Source organism: Silene latifolia, chromosome 9 (assembly GCF_048544455.1).
Source record: "Silene latifolia isolate original U9 population chromosome 9, ASM4854445v1, whole genome shotgun sequence".
In the NCBI taxonomy this organism is placed as follows: domain Eukaryota; kingdom Viridiplantae; phylum Streptophyta; class Magnoliopsida; order Caryophyllales; family Caryophyllaceae; genus Silene; species Silene latifolia.
Window position 1 is genome coordinate 32064131 of NC_133534.1, and position 16491 is coordinate 32080621.

General features: G+C 35.9%; 1 protein-coding gene across 1 annotated transcript in view; it reads left to right on the forward strand.

Annotated features, from left to right (window-relative positions):
• The first annotated feature begins 1427 nt into the window (after positions 1-1427).
• LOC141599491 (cytochrome P450 81Q32-like) overlaps positions 1428-16491 on the forward strand; it is a 52867-nt gene continuing 37803 nt past the window's right edge. The window contains exon 1 of the mRNA XM_074419513.1: positions 1428-2002. Within this exon, the coding sequence (XP_074275614.1) occupies positions 1525-2002 (478 nt within the window). The 5' untranslated portion in view covers positions 1428-1524. The remainder of the gene's footprint in view (positions 2003-16491) is intronic.

Sequence of the window (16491 nt, forward strand, 5' to 3'; positions counted from 1 at the left end):
TTTATTTATTTCGAGTTTGCCCTTATCTCTATAAAAATAATTTCATTCTAATATTTTATCGTTTTAATAAAAATAAATCCCGACGACGATCTCGGTAACATTTTTTTAATTATTTATTTACTTCTGATAACGATCAAGGTTCGCAGTTTAACAACAATTATTACGGCAATGACCGCAATTCAACACCGATTATACTTGTTTGACAATGATTGATAGCACAAACAATAAATAATAACAATTTAAATGGGACAAAAAAATTAACGATTAAGAACGATAAAACTTATTAAAATGGCCAAAACTTTGCGCTCAGGTGTCCATTTTCGATATTTTTTTTCCAGATCGCTTATCTATACTAGACGAATGAAATGGAAAAAAAATTACATGGTCCACTCGTGTGTAACACATGACCTAGCCTAGTAGGTCACGTGGTTACACGACAGGATCAGGTCAAAAAAAATTTCATTGCATCTGTCTCATCGATATAAGTGATTTGAAAAAAAAAAACAAAAATCATCGAAAACGGACGACCAAGGGCAAAGTTATGGCCGTTTTAAGTTTTATCGTTCTTAATCGACAATTTTTTTGTCCCAATTTTTATGGCCGTTTAAGTTTTAAGTTTTTATCGCAAAAAAATTAAAAGCAAAATTAAAATCGTTGTTGCTATTATTTTTTTTATTAAATATCGTTTATAAATATTCCCTCGGTCTCGTTCAAAAGTTATCTATTTCTTTTGGCACAAAGATTAAGAAAAGGAAAATGAGTGAATTTGACCACACAAAACCTATAACTCCACAACTATAAGGAAAATGTCATCAAAAAATGACCAAATAAGGAAGTAGATAACTATTCACTGATACACCCAAAAATGAAAATAAATAACTATAACCGGGATGAAAGGAGTATGTAAAAGAAAAGTTAATTTGTTACTTCATTTTTTTTTATTACGATAAAACGATAATTAGTTATGATAAAAGCCGTTTTCGAAACACATATGCGATAAAAGTATAAATCGATAATTAGTTTTACTAAATTTCATTTAGATGCACAAGGAGAAATTAGGAATAAATGAAAAAATATGGGGCGTAACAAGTAAAACAGAGGGAGTTATATATCAATTAAATACTCCCTCAACCTAGACCAAAGGTAACATTACTATAAACGGACGATACAAAGAAAATGTAACATTTCTTATTTGGCCCATAGTCAAGTTGTCTAATGTCCATTTGATATTTGCACAAAATGTCATTACATGACTCACATACCAACCCACAAATGTCCATTTGATATTTCCCCTATGTTACCTTCGGTTTGGAGGCTATCATAGTATCACGTATAGCCGAGGAATTAGTGAGTGTACTCTAAAAATAGCGGTTTCGGGTCCTCTCATTACCAAAAAAAAAAAAAAAAAAAAAAAATTACGTCAACGTTAATTATTAAACAAATTGAAAATACTCGTTACATGAAACTAGATATAAAAAGGGCACTGCTGCTACATCTTACTCCCTAGCAGATATTTACTAAAAAATGGAGGGTACATCATACTTAGCCTATATTCCCATCCTTGTAGCTCTTTACTTAGCTACTATCCACCTTACTGGGAAATTACAAAAACTCCCTCCTTCCCCTTTCCTCTATATTCCCGTGATAGGCCATCTCTATTTGGCGATCAATGGAAATGCTGATACCTTAACAAACCTTTCAAACCGCCTCGGCCCAGTCTTATATCTCTGGTTTGGTTCGCGGAAAACCCTGTTAGTCTCCTCGCCTTCAGCAGCTGAGGATTGCCTTAACAAAAACGATCTTGTGTTTTGTAACCGCGCTTCCAATACCTTAGCTGGAAAATATAGGGGCTACGATGATAACAGTCTAAATTTTGCTTCTTACGGGCCTCACTGGAGAAACTTAAGAAAAATCGCCACTGTTGAAATGCTATCCTCGCATCGTCTCCACTCACTCGCTGCTATCCGTGCTGATGAACTGAGGTTACTCGTCAAACGCCTATGTAAGTAAATCTGAATTTAGTAACTCAGTATGTATGTAGTCAGTACAGTACCCCATCTAGAGAAAGTCAAAACACATCACCCTACTAATTGAACAACCTTTGACCTGCTACCTTTTGAACCATTCTAACGCAGTGTTTTAACCCGAAACCTAAGACCGATTTTTTCAGTTGTTCCTGTAACCCTTCTTAGAACTAGGTTCAAGCCCTACTTAAATCTAGTTCTTGATTTTTTCTAACATAACTATTGATAAGTCTATTTTATACTCCGTATTATTTTATCAATAAGTCTCCCTCAGAATTATTTTTTAATATAAAAGGTAAATTATCGATAAACTTAATAAAAATAAAACCATTTCTAAAATATATTAAATGTGGTCTCTAATCGAAAAGAATAAAAAGTTAGAAATGTTAGTATATTTTATATTTTTATTTAATTTGTTAAATTAAGTTTACAATTCTTTAAAATGAATAAACTGTCAAAATTACTTTCAACTTTAAAATTAGTCTAAGGGTCCAAGTGTTTATTTTTTTTTTTTTTTTGGTCTAAACCATCCGGTAATCCGAACCACATTGGGCCGATTAATCCGGATTTCGGGGCGTGTCCAAGGATTACGGTATTTAAACCCCTCCCAATCGCAGTTGTGGGGGATCGATCCGCAGACCTCCCTACCAAGCGCATCCCCATGCTACCACTGCGCCAACCAACGATTGGTAGGGTCCAAGTGTTTATGGTTAGCCAAAAAAAGATAGCAAAATGACTCTCTAATGATAAAGAGTAGCTGTGAAAATGTGCGTTCCTCCAAAAGCGTTCCAAGGTGTCTAATTTAGAACTAGTATAGACCTTGTCTAATGTATGCACGGTATTTATAGAGTTTTACTTTTCAGTGTATTATTTGTGAAATTTTTAAATTCTATTTTTCATGTTTCTCATCATTATATTTTGATTTGAGAAATAAAAAAAATAAATCGTAAAAAGTCATAAAATGAGTGTTTTTTATGAATTTTTTTTGCCGAGAAATTAATGATGTTACCTTATAAATATTTACTAATAGCATTTTTTTTTAGCGACAACTTTTTATGATAAATAATCAATGAATTTTTATCATAAAGTTCTTAAAAAATAAATAAATAATTTCTTTATCATAGAAAGACCGAATATAAATTTATGCGGAATGTGAAATATAGAATGTTATAAATATTCAAATCTAAGAGATTATACCCATTTATAACCCGTCATGTAAATACCTATAGTATATGCTAAAAATACAAACTATTCTAGGACACATGTTTTTTGGAGTTTCGCATACTCATTTAGTAAATAGGGGATGCCTAGACCGCGTTTAGTAGAACATGGGCTTCGTTTTGCTTTTGTTTTATTTTTATTTTATTATTCATTTTTTTATCTTTATTTAAGAGCTAGCCCGACTTAACCCTACCTATAAACATAGTCTAAGCTAAGTAAAAAAATAAGGTAACTTTGGGGAGGGAATCGTTCCTCTCAGGGGCGGATTTGGGGAGGGGGGGCGGGGGGGGAGTGAGGGCACGTGCCCTCACGTGACAAAAAAAAAAAAAAAAAAAAAAAAAAAAAAAAAAAGGGACGTTAAACACAACCCAGAGACAGAAACAACATAAACACAAACACAAAAATCAAAATAGAACCATAAAATCAAGACGATATTTGAATTTTAATGTATAAATGTTGTCCACAATTTTTTTTCTTACTGTGCCCCTCCTTACTCAAATCCTGGATCCGCCGCTGGTTCCTCTCCATTGTTTTTTCTTGCTATTCCGTCCATTTCCTCTAAGGACATGCCTGGGATAAGAGTAATAAGCTTGAATAAGTTAGAGGTAATTATTACCAACCTGCTAAACGTCGTCGACATTTTACTAATTATCGTCGACATTTTTTAATGATTTTCCTAATCTATTCCTCACTCTAAACCTTCCATATTTTAACAACTTTTTTTCAAGTACGACATTTCCGTCACCACCGGTTCAATTCCGCCACCAAATTCAAGGAATCAACGACAAGTAATCTAAACTAGTTTAATTTTTTAAATATTTGTAATTATTTAGTAGTTTTAGGTGGTTTATTTAGAATAGAATCGTTATTGTTAGAACGGATTAGCGATTAACGATTATCGCGCTAAAAATTAATTTAAGTCAGAAAATGAATTATTTTTCAAAAAAAAATTCGGACGAAAAACATTTTTATCCAGACGTAGGTCGAGACTAAAAAAAATTTCGTCCAGACCTAGGTCCAGTCGAAATATATATCCGTCCGGTAAAAAAAAATTTGTTTTTTTTTTTCAAAAAAAAAATTCCGGACGAAAAAAAAATTTCGTCCGTAAAAAAAAAAAGTAAAATTCCGAACGAAAATATTATTAAAACCGTTACTAATATCGTTGTTACCGTATGTTTAAAACCGTTTTAATCGAAAAGTTCGTAAATTAAATATGATTTTTTTCCGAAAAACCGTCTTTTTTTGTTTTAGAAAGATGAGAGAGAGAGAGAGAGACAAGAGGAAGTTAATGAGGGGCAAAATTGGAAAGATGTGTTAATTGTCGACGATAATTAGTAAAAGTGTCGACGATATTTAACACGACCTTACCCATTTTCAGAGGTTTGGTATAAGGGCAATTATTAAAGCCTAGTAACTATTACTCCCCCTTATTCACTATTTTCTTCTCTATTTCCTTAAACGAATTATTCAGGTTTTCTTTCCCTTTCTTATTTTGGAAACTGTTACTCTTATTTTATTCATCCCTCTCTCATATCACCAAACCCCACTCAACTCTTTTACTCCTATTTTATTCATTTCCTTAAAGTTTGTGACCCACAATTCCTTATTTAACTCTTAATAATTCATCCATCTTTTCTATCACCAAATCTAACTCAACTTTTTTACTCTTATTTTATTCTTCGCCTTAATATTTGTGCCCACAAACAAAAGGAAGAAAATATAGATTAGGAGGGAGTACTTCCCAAGAGAGGTAATCCATTACCCACCACCCATCTAGTGGCAGATTTTGGTTGTCCTGGGCCAGGCCACCCTGAAGTTCAGCCCAATTTTCAACAACTCCAAAGCATATTGTATTAGATGCAACATAAATGGAATGATTTTGTTTGTTGGCCCCCTCGTATTTTTACCCCAAGCCCAAGTTTACAATTTACGGGATTATGACTTATGAGTAGACCTGGCAAAATCAACCCGACCCGATTGACCCGATTCGAAAAGGCTGACCCGAGACCCGAAATTGACTTGAATTGTCGCACTCGAATGACGCCCGAAACCCGAATTAACCCGACCCGACCCGAAAATGACCCGAGCTTTCATAGACCCGTATTAACCCGACTCGAAATGACCCGACCTGAAACTACCCAACCCGAAAATGACCCGACAAAACATAACTTTAATTGGCCCCAAAAGACTTAAATTGCTTTTTTCCTTCTTAATCATTGACCCGAAAATGACCCGACCCGAAATGACCCGATCCGCTTGACCCATCTTTCACTTTAGACGCATATATCCATTTATAGTGAGATTAATTGTTACATAATAGTGTCGTCTCAAAGTGTAAAACTATAACACAATAACTACTCTTATTTCTAATTATTACCGTATAGCTTAGGTTGTTTAATATCGGATCAAGTTTTTGCAATTAAATTATTATTCACCATTGATGAATTCCATCAGAAAAAAAAAAATCTTATCCAACACAAATTATACGGAGTATAATGCTCTATTAATTTTCACAAAATCTTAAGAGAGAAGGTCTCTCATTAGTTAGAGATGTTTTAACCAATTGAAACGAAAAAACGAAGAACATGTGAAATTGTGAACAGTAGGTTCTTAATTTGAATCCTCTCTCCTTCATAACATATTAACCTTTCACAAAATCTCATTGAAGACGGCGATATCCGTCACAAACTTGTGACGGATATCGTTTCCTCTCATAAAATACCCATGAGAGGTGAGTGGGAAATCACATAGGGGGTGCCCCACCTTTTCCCTCTCCCTTTTTGTGAGAGATCTTCAGCTTGATCTCATCACAAGCAAGACGTTTTGATTGTAAGATAATATCTCAGTAAACATATTAAGAGACCGGTTTTTCATGAGACTTAGTCTATATCTAGAGTTTCGTACTCATTTATAATTCGTATTACTTCGTATTTGTCAAACTTAATGAGAGCAGTTCATGTGAATTGAAAACCCTTCATCTATATTTGATTATGGCCCTGTTTGGTACTCAGCTGATTATAATTAGCAGAAAAAGATTGGTTAAGCAGATTACAAATGAAGATTTGATTGGCATGTTTGACTAGAATATTACAATTAGCAGATTTAGCAGAAGTGTGTGGTAATTAGCGGGTTTAATAAATAGATTGTTGTATACATGTGTAAATTATAGACATATTCATTTTTTATAATCTACTAAAGTGAATATGCTGGTAGGAGGAGCATATTGGAAAACAGTAGATGGAGCTCAATCTACTGTTTCAATATGTCATTTACCAAACATGTATTTTAGTAGATTGTTGAGTCAAACATGCTAAAAACTTGAATATGCTAAACCAAACACCCCCTATGTATTAGAGTTTATATAATACATCTTGATAAGATCTAAAGTATATCAAAATATTCAAATACCCATAATTTGGCACCCTGAAAATTTCTTTCAAGATCTGCCAGTGCCCCCATCAGTAACAATTACTGGAGTAATAAAACTCAATGTTTTCATTTCATCCGTGTGTATTTTGCTCTCTCCCTCTCATCAGGTATCCTCTTCACTCTCCTCTTTTCTTGTTAAGTTATTCTCTCATTAATTGAGAGGGATAAACACAATAAGTGAACGAGATGTTTCACATGATTTAAGTCATTGAAACTCATCTAGTAAATGAATAACGTAGATGCATTTACTAAAGAAATTGATAAAACTCATTTGCTAAATGAATGTGGGGAAAAACATTCATTTTAGCGTTTAATATTGGAGTAAGTTAAACCTTCATCATCACATATAAATACGTGAGATTGAAGAGCATATTTCATCAATCACAAATACAAAACATATATTATTAATCCACAATAATTAGTATTATTATTGTGAGAGTTTTGTGAGAAAAGAAAGCCACTGTTAATAGTGAGAGATATCCACCTTATTAAGGTGACGACTTGTAATCCTACTACAAATATTATAGTGGAAGAATTGGACACTCGTCCCGCGGTTGTTTACCTATTTGGGTTTTTCCGCGTAACCAAAAATTCTATTGTGTCTTTGTCTCAATTTAATTTACTCACTTTATTTATTTTTCCCGTAATTACACAAAGAGGGAAATACGAGTTTTTCCCAACAGTGGTATCAGAGCCACGTTAGTGGGCTCATTATAAATTCTTGTGTTATTATGGAGACTACCGTCGCTCATTATGATGGTGACATGTTTAAACTCACGGCTGATAATTATTCCTATTGGAAGCCAATGATGGAGGATCATTTATATTGTAAAGATTTGTATGAGCCTATCATTAGTGAAGACAAGCCGGAAGGAAAATCAGACAAAGATTGGGATCTCCTTAATCGGAAAGCGGTCGCTATGATACGTAAATATATCGACCGAAGTTTATTTGAGCATGTGGCTACTTTCACTAATGCCCATGAATTATGGTCAAAACTTGAATCTATGATTCAAAAGAAAACTCCTAGAAATAAAGCTCTTCTCGTAAGACGATTGGTGAAGTTAGATTATAAAGATGGTCAAGGCATGATTGAACACTTGAACAATTTCAAGGGTCTTGTAAACCAGTTAACCAAGGTGGATATGAAGATTGATGATGAGCTACAAGCACTATTGCTTTTAAGCTCTCTTCCTGAGAGTTGGGACACTTTAGTTGTTACACTCAGTAACTCATCCCTTGAAGGAAATCTCACCATGGATGTCGTTACTGACAGTCTTCTAAATGAAGAAGCCAGGAGAAAGGAACGTGGTATTTCAATGATTCGAGATGTTAATGTTGTTGAAAACAGAGGCAGAAGTGAAAATCGTGATAACTCTAGAAACAAGGGGCGTGACAAGTCAAGAGGAAGATCCAAATCTCGTTCTAGAGCAAGCGTCACTTGTTATTATTGTGGTAAACCGGGTCATAGAAAACCCGAATGTCGAAATCTGAAGAGAGACCAGAAAAATGGTACGGTCAAGCCCGATCAAATTGACCCAAAGAAGAAAGAAGAACAAGCACCAATTGTCGCAATTGAGGAAGAAACCGATATATTTATAATCGGAGAAGACAATTATCTCAATTTAGCTTACGATGAAAGCCTATGGATTGTCGATTCGGGTGCATCATTTCACATCACCCCACATGAATGGTTATTTTCATCCTACAAGAAAGGTGATTTTGGTACGGTGAAAATGGGATATCAAGTCACAAGCAAAACTGTTGGCTTAGGAGATATTCAACTAGTGACTAGTACCGGTTGTAAGCTTATGTTGAAGGATGTGAGACATGTACCCGATATGCGGCTTAATCGATGTCGGTGGTAAACTTGATGATCTTTGGGTATATGAATTACTTTGGTGACGGAAAGTGGAAGCTCACCAATGGTAATATGATTGTCGCTCGAGGAAAGAAAGAAGGTACCTTATATTTCACCCATGGGCGCTTATTCAAGGGGGAGGCAAATATTGCTCATGATAATTCTTCCTTGGAGTTATGGCATAAAAGGTTAGGGCATATGAGTGAGAAAGGATTACAAATTCTCTCACAAAAAGACCTACTAACAAAGGTGAAAGGTAAATCTCTTGATCCTTGCACACACTGCTTAGCAGGCAAGCAGCATAGAGTCTCATTTAAAAGATCCAGTTCGCCATCTAGAAGAAAATATATCCTAGATTTGGTTCATGCGACGTTTGCTCTATGTTGAAAAATCTCAAGGAGGTGCATCTTATTTTGTCACCTTTATTGATGATCATTCGAGAAAAGATTGGTTATATTTGTTGAAAACCAAAGACCAGGTACTCCAATCCTTTAAGGAATTTCATGCCATGGTGGAACGTCGGACGGTAAGTAAGAAGTTAAAGTGCGTCCGTCTTGATAATGGTGGTGAATACCGTGGTCCATTTGAAGATTATTGCAAGTCTTTTGGCATTCGACTAGAAAAGACTCCTCCGAAGACACCTCAGCTAAATGGCATAGCTGAAAGAATGAACCAGACTATTTGTGAAAGAGTTCGATGTATGTTATCTCACGCAAAACTCCCAAACTCATATGGGGAGAAGTGTGAAGACTGCTATTGATATTATCAATCTCTCGCCATCAAACTCTTTAAATAGAGGCATTCCAGATGAAGTATGGTCGGGAAAGAAGATATCTTATGATCACCTGAAGGTATTTGGTTGTCGCGCATTCGTCCACATTCCAAAGGACGAGCGAGCCAAACTTGATTCAAAAACCAGGCAATGTATTTACCTTGGCTCACCCAAAGATGAATTTGGCTATAGATTATGGGATCCAGTCAAAAGAAAGGTCGTGAGAAGCCGAGATGTTGTATTTTTTGAGGATCAAACAATAGAAGACCTCAAGGAGTCTGAGAAGTCTCAGCCTCATATTATTGTTCGTGATAATTCTTCACCATCCCCCATGGTACCCGATGATATAGGGAGAGAAGAAAGAGAACAAAATCATGATCAGAATGCTGAACAATTTGAAGCAGATGATATAAATACTCAGGTTCAACCTGAACCACGTCGTGGCAGTAGAGAACGACGTCCATCCACTAGATATAGTGAAGAAGAGTATGAACTTATCGCTGATGCAGGGGAGCCTCAGAATTATCGAGAAGTACTAACCAGCGATCATAAAGAAGAATGGGAGAAAGCTATGCAAGAAGAAATGCAATCCTTGCATGAGAATTACACTTATGATCTAGTGGAGTTGCCTAAAGGAAAACGAGCGTTGAGATGTAAATGGGTGTTCAAGCTCAAGAATGAAGAGAACAACCCTAAACCTCGATACAAAGCTCGAATTGTTGTTAAGGGATGCAATCAGAAAAAGGGGATTGATTTTGATGAGATATTTTCCCCTGTTGTGAAGATGTCATCCATCCGAGTTGTAATGGGTCTAGCTGCTAGTCTAGATTTGGAGATTGAGCAACTCGATGTGAAAACTGCATTCTTACATGGAGATCTTGACGAGGAGATTTATATGGAGCAACCTGAAGGATTCGAAAAACCAGGTAAAGAAAATCTCGTCTGTCGTCTTAACAAAAGTCTTTATGGTTTGAAGCAAGCACCACGACAATGGTATAAGAAATTTGATTCCTTCATGATCGAGCACGGTTTTAACAAAACACAGACTGATCATTGTGTTTTCATGAAGAGGTACGCAAGTGGTGATTTCATCATACTATTGTTATATGTTGATGATATGTTAATTGTTGGGCAAGATAAGCTGAAAATTGCATCGCTCAAGAAAGCTCTAAGCAAATCATTTGCTATGAAAGATTTGGGACCGGCAAGACAAATCCTTGGGATAAAAGTTATTCGTGATCGAGAGAAGAAACTCTTATGGCTATCCCAAGAGAGATATATTGAGAAAGTCCTTGAGAAATTCAAGATGAACAATGCCAAACCGGTTAGTATGCCACTTCCTGGACATATCAAACTCAGTAAGAAGCAAAGTCCAGTTAGTGAGAATGAAAGATTCGAGATGCAGAATGTCCCTTATTCTTCCGCTGTTGGCAGTCTAATGTATGCTATGATATGTACAAGACCCGACATTGCTTATGCAGTCGGAGTAGTTAGTCGCCATTTATCTAATCCCGGAAAGGAACATTGGTTCGCTGTGAAATTGATATTTAGATATCTCCGGGGAACGAGCAATAGATGCTTATGTTTTGGTAAAGGTGAACCTTTGCTAAAAGGTTATTGTGATGCAGACATGGCAGGCGATGTCGACTCCAGAAAATCGACATCGGGTTATTTGACTACTTTTGCAGGGGGGGCTGTATCTTGGCAGTCTAAACTGCAAAAATGTGTTGCGTTGTCAACTACCGAGGCCGAGTATATTGCAAGTATTTGAAGCTTGTAAGGAAATGTTATGGCTGAAGAATTTCTTGCTAGAACTTGGTCAAAAGCAAGAAAAATATGTTCTGCTTTGTGATAATCAAAGCGCTATTCACTTAGCTAAAAATCCAGCCTATCATTCAAGATCCAAACACATCGATGTTCGATATCATTGGATTCGAGATGTGTTAGAAGAAAGGAAGCTTCTACTTGATAAAATTCACACTGATGACAATTGGTCCGACATGATGACCAAGACCATATCAACAAAGAAGTTCGATGATTGTTGTGGTGGTTCCGGTGTGGTGATACCCTCCAATTAAGTCGAGAAGGGGGAGATTTGTTGGGTTATTATCTCTTTAATTGAGAGGGATGAACACAATAAGTGAACGAGATGTTTCACATGATTTAAGTCATTGAAACTCATCTAGTAAATGAATAACGTAGATGCATTTACTAAAGAAATTGATAAAACTCATTTGCTAAATGAATGTGGGGAAAAACATTCATTTTAGCGTTTAATATTGGAGTAAGTTAAACCTTCATCATCACATATAAATACGTGAGATTGAAGAGCATATTTCATCAATCACAAATACAAAACATATATTATTAATCCACAATAATTAGTATTATTATTGTGAGAGTTTTGTGAGAAAAGAAAGCCACTGTTAATAGTGAGAGATATCCACCTTATTAAGGTGACGACTTGTAATCCTACTACAAATATTATAGTGGAAGAATTGGACACTCGTCCCGCGGTTGTTTACCTATTTGGGTTTTTCCGCGTAACCAAAAATTCTATTGTGTCTTTGTCTCAATTTAATTTACTCACTTTATTTATTTTTCCCGTAATTACACAAAAAGGGAAATACGAGTTTTTCCCAACATTTCTTATGAACTCTAGCTAAAGCTCTTTCCTCTAGTAATAGTTTCCCATAACTTGCCAAACATTGAACCCAAGAAAAATTTCCCCCACTGACATCTTCTCCCTGTAATCTTTTCCCCTTTAACACCTCCCCCTAATTAACTTCCCGGATAACAAGCAGGCCCTAATACTCATAAACAAAATAACACAAAATCATTATTCATTTTTCACAACTTCAAAATAATTGAAGTTAAATTGTCTAGAAATAAAATCTGGACATTTGAGACTAATTGAAGTTTATAGAGAGAGCCATCAGAGAGGAGTGTATTAGAGAGGAACTTTTTCACTTTTATTTAATAAATACTCCGTATACTAAATGGGCTTTTACTTTTATTTGATTTACCACTCAGTTCCTCCAAGTTACTTGATTGGTTTCTTATTTATTTATTCACGGTTTTATACTTAAAACTAGTTTTACAACCGTGCAGGAAATGCACGGTTAATTTATAATGTAAGTAAAATATAAATATGACCACGTTTGGTAAACAGTATATTAGGTGAAATTGGTAGATTTCAGCTTAAATAGTAGTTTGACCAATCAATCTACTAATTTTAAGTATTTGGTTAATGACATATTCTAATAGCATATCGGTCGAAATCTACTGTTTTTGAATATGCTGCTAATCATCATATATTATATTAAAACAATAACCGCCAACCCCTTTAATCGCCACGTGTCAATGCCCCTTCAGATGCCACGTGTCACTCTCTACTTTATTTAAATAATAATAATAATAATAATAATAATAATAATAATAATAATAATAATAATAATAATAATAATAATAATAATAAGATGAGCTCACTGCCACAGTACTTCTACAATAAAATTGCAGATAGGCGCATCAGAAATACTATTGGCACTCTTAAGGATGCTGATGGTAACATTTGTAAGGGGCATGCTGCTATAGGAGGGGCTTTTGTTGATTATTACAGGAAGCTGTAAGGCACTTCTTCTCCTATAAAACCTCTACCTTCTGAGCTCTTTACCACAAGAGTTCTAGATGAGGGCCAAAAGCAAACTCTAGTGGCTCCTTTTTCTAACCTGGAGCTACTTACTGCTTTGAAGTCCATTGATCGTCATAAAAGTCCTGGGGTGGATGGATTCACTTCTGGCTTCTTTCTTGATACTTGGCCTATTGTTGGAGAGGATTTCCAAGCAGTTGTTCATGAGTTCTTTGAGAAGGGTACTCTGTCCAAGGCTGCCACTTCCACTTTGCTGGTGCTGGTTCCTAAGACTGATACACCTTCTTCTGTGTTTGAATACAGGCCCATTGCGTGTTGTACCACCTTGTAAAATGGTGGCTAACAGAATTAAGGAGGTCCTTCATAGTCTGGTGGGCTGGGAGCAGACAGCTTTTGTCAAGGATAGGGACTTGTTTGATAATTCCTCTCTTGCACATGAGCTCACTGCCAAATATACTCGGGCTAGAATCACTCCCAGGTGCCTACTGAAAGTTGATATAAGGAAGGCTTTTGATTCTGTCAACTGGGAGTTTATGCAAGCCTGCTTGGTTCTATATGGCTTTCCTCGTGTTTTTGTGAGGTGGGTAATGAAGTGTATCACTTCTCCTCATTTCTCCCTAGCTGTGAATGGAGGGGTGGAGGGCTTCTTTAAAGGGCAGAGGGGTCTTTGCCAAGGGGATCCTCTTTCTCCTTACCTCTTTGTCCTTGCAATGGAGGTCCTTTCTAGACTACTCAGGAGATTTCCAACTTACCCTGGGTTTTCCTACCACCCAATGTGTGTGCAGCTTCACCTTACTCACTTGGTTTTTACGGATGACCTGCTGGTTTTTACTAGGGGGGACCTCCCATCTGTTATAGCTGTGGCTAATTGCTTGAATGAATTTGCAGCTCTCTCTGGCCTTGCTGCTAATCCCCTGAAAACCAATGTCTACTTTGGAGGAGTGGGGGAGCCAGTTAAAAAGATGATTATGGATGTTACGGGTTTCAGGGAAGGGGAGTTCCCTTTTAGATATCTTGGCTTGCCTTTAACCACTTCCAGGTTCACTGCTACCATGTTTAACCCCATGCTTGATAAGATCAGAGCTTAAATAATGCACTGGGCAAATCATTCTCTTAGCTATGCAGGGAAGGCTACTCTTATTAACTCGGTTATTTTTGGCATACAGAATTTTTGAGGGGCCAGCATCTTGCTTCTTAAGGGGATTGTTAAAAAACTTCAGAAAATTTGTAAAGATTTTTTCTGGGGCATTGCTGAAGGAAGAAGGAGAATGGTCTTTAAGGGTTGGACTGGTTTTTGTCTTCCTAGAAGGGAGGGTGGGCTTGATATCAAGGAAATATTGAGCTGGAATAAATGCCAAATGGTAAGGTGGATATGGAAGTTGATTTATAAACCCAACTGTCTTTGGTCTGCCTGGATTACTCATTATATGCTAAAGGGTGAGTCTATCTGGCATGCTACAAGCTCTTCTACACACTCTTGGTTCTGGAAATCAGTGTTGCTCATAAAGGATATGCTACTTCAATTGTCTAGACACTCCAATGCGTCTAAACTCTTAGCTAATTGCACTAAGGATGATAAGTTGCAGATGGGTATGTTATATCAAATTCTTAGGCCTAAAGCACCTGCTGTCAGCTGGTTCAGGACCATCCATGATGCTGCTATTCTTCCTAAGCATGCTGTTATTGGTATTTTGGCTTGCCAAAATAAGCTTGCAACTGTTGACAACCTAAAGCTTCGTGGCATTCCTTTGGCCAATCGTTGTGTTCTATGTGGGCAAGCTGAGGAAAGCACTCAACATCTCTTCTTTGTGTGCAATTTTTCTGCTCAAGTTTGGGGCTCTGTTTGTCAGTTGATTGGTACTTTTAATCCTCCATCCTCCTTGCATCTGCTACTTCACTAGTTTAAGCAATATAATAGAGGATGTGCCCGGGTGAAAGTTACTAGGAGATGCTTATTGGCGACTTCCATTTATGTGATCTGGAGAGAAAGAAATGCTCGGATTTTCCATGACAGAGGCCTACCACCTGCAGTTCTGATTAGAAAAATCTCTTATCTTGTTGCTACTCGGATGTATCACTATTCAGTAGGTCGATAATTGTTGGATTTTGTTTTGGCTTGATGTCCAAGTAGCTTATTAGCGCACTTGGTAGGCTTTATCCGTGGCTAAGTGGGTCTTGTAATGTCCTGATTTTTAAATTAATGAGAAGCTCCCCCTGCATTCATTGCAAAGAAGAAGAAGAAGAAGAAGAAGAAAGAAAGGCGCGTAAACATGTGTCACTAAATTCCTCTGCATTTACCCAAAATACTTTGCTATATTTACGCAATTTCAATCATGTTTGAGCAAATGTACCAAAAATAAATCATGTTTGAGCGACAATTAATATTCTTGAATATATTTGCCTAAATTAATTAGAATATATGAAACAACCTTATCTTATCTTATTTTAAAATAAGATATTATATAGGTATGAAACGAAAATGTTAGAAAATCCTATCAAATTAGCTATATACATATTCTCTATAAATGACAAAATCTTAACTAAAGTATTTTGTGCCTCAAAGCTTTAAAGAAACACGGAAGATTCCTTCAATTAATACACGAAATATTTTATATTTCCAAGATGAAATAAAACTTAACAGAAATTTAAATATGAAGTATCATCAGAATAATATTTTTCCCTTTTATATACAGTGTAATATTTTGCAATATATTTATCGTTTTATGTATTAATTTATAGTACGAAATCATTATACGTTATCGTAAGTCATAATCAATTATAGCTCATATACATTTTTCACAAAAAAACTCATTATAAACGGCACATATCCGTCTATAACTAAAGACGGGCCAAATACAATAGCACATTCCTAATAGGACAAGCAACAAGTGGGCTGGTGGGGGCAAAAAATGTCACCACTTTCAAGCTATTTGACCCGTCTTTAGCTATAGACGGATATATATATGTCTATAACATGACTAGCTGTACATTTTTAAATCTTACGGGGAACGAGGTAAATCTTAATATACTAAACTACTACAGTGCTACTCCGTATTGCGTGCTACCATTTAGTCAGAGCAATGTGGTTGAACAAATATCAAAAGCTTTCTTCCAAATTTATATTGCCATGATTATCTGCTCTTTGAGTTTTAACAACATTAAACGGAACAGAAGTCAACAAAGAAGAACTCAACAAATACATGCATATAGATAAAATAGGTGAAAAAAATGGAAGAAAGTGAATTAAGAAAAGGGTAATTTCGTCTTTTTGCCGGACGAAATTAGCAAGGTAAGGGCGACAAAAAAAAATTAACATCATTAAATAGAACGGAAGCGAAATAGATGTTCCAACAAAGAACTCGGCAAATTCATGGTGAAAGTGTGTTTACATATTCTCATTTGTTCAAGTAGAATCCCACAATAGATGACTTAACTATATAAATCAAGCGAAATAGTACATTTTGCAGTTCTTAAGATTTTTCTTATTTCTTTGGTATATGTTTTGTAGAACTGTTTGATTCTTCCCATTGTTTAT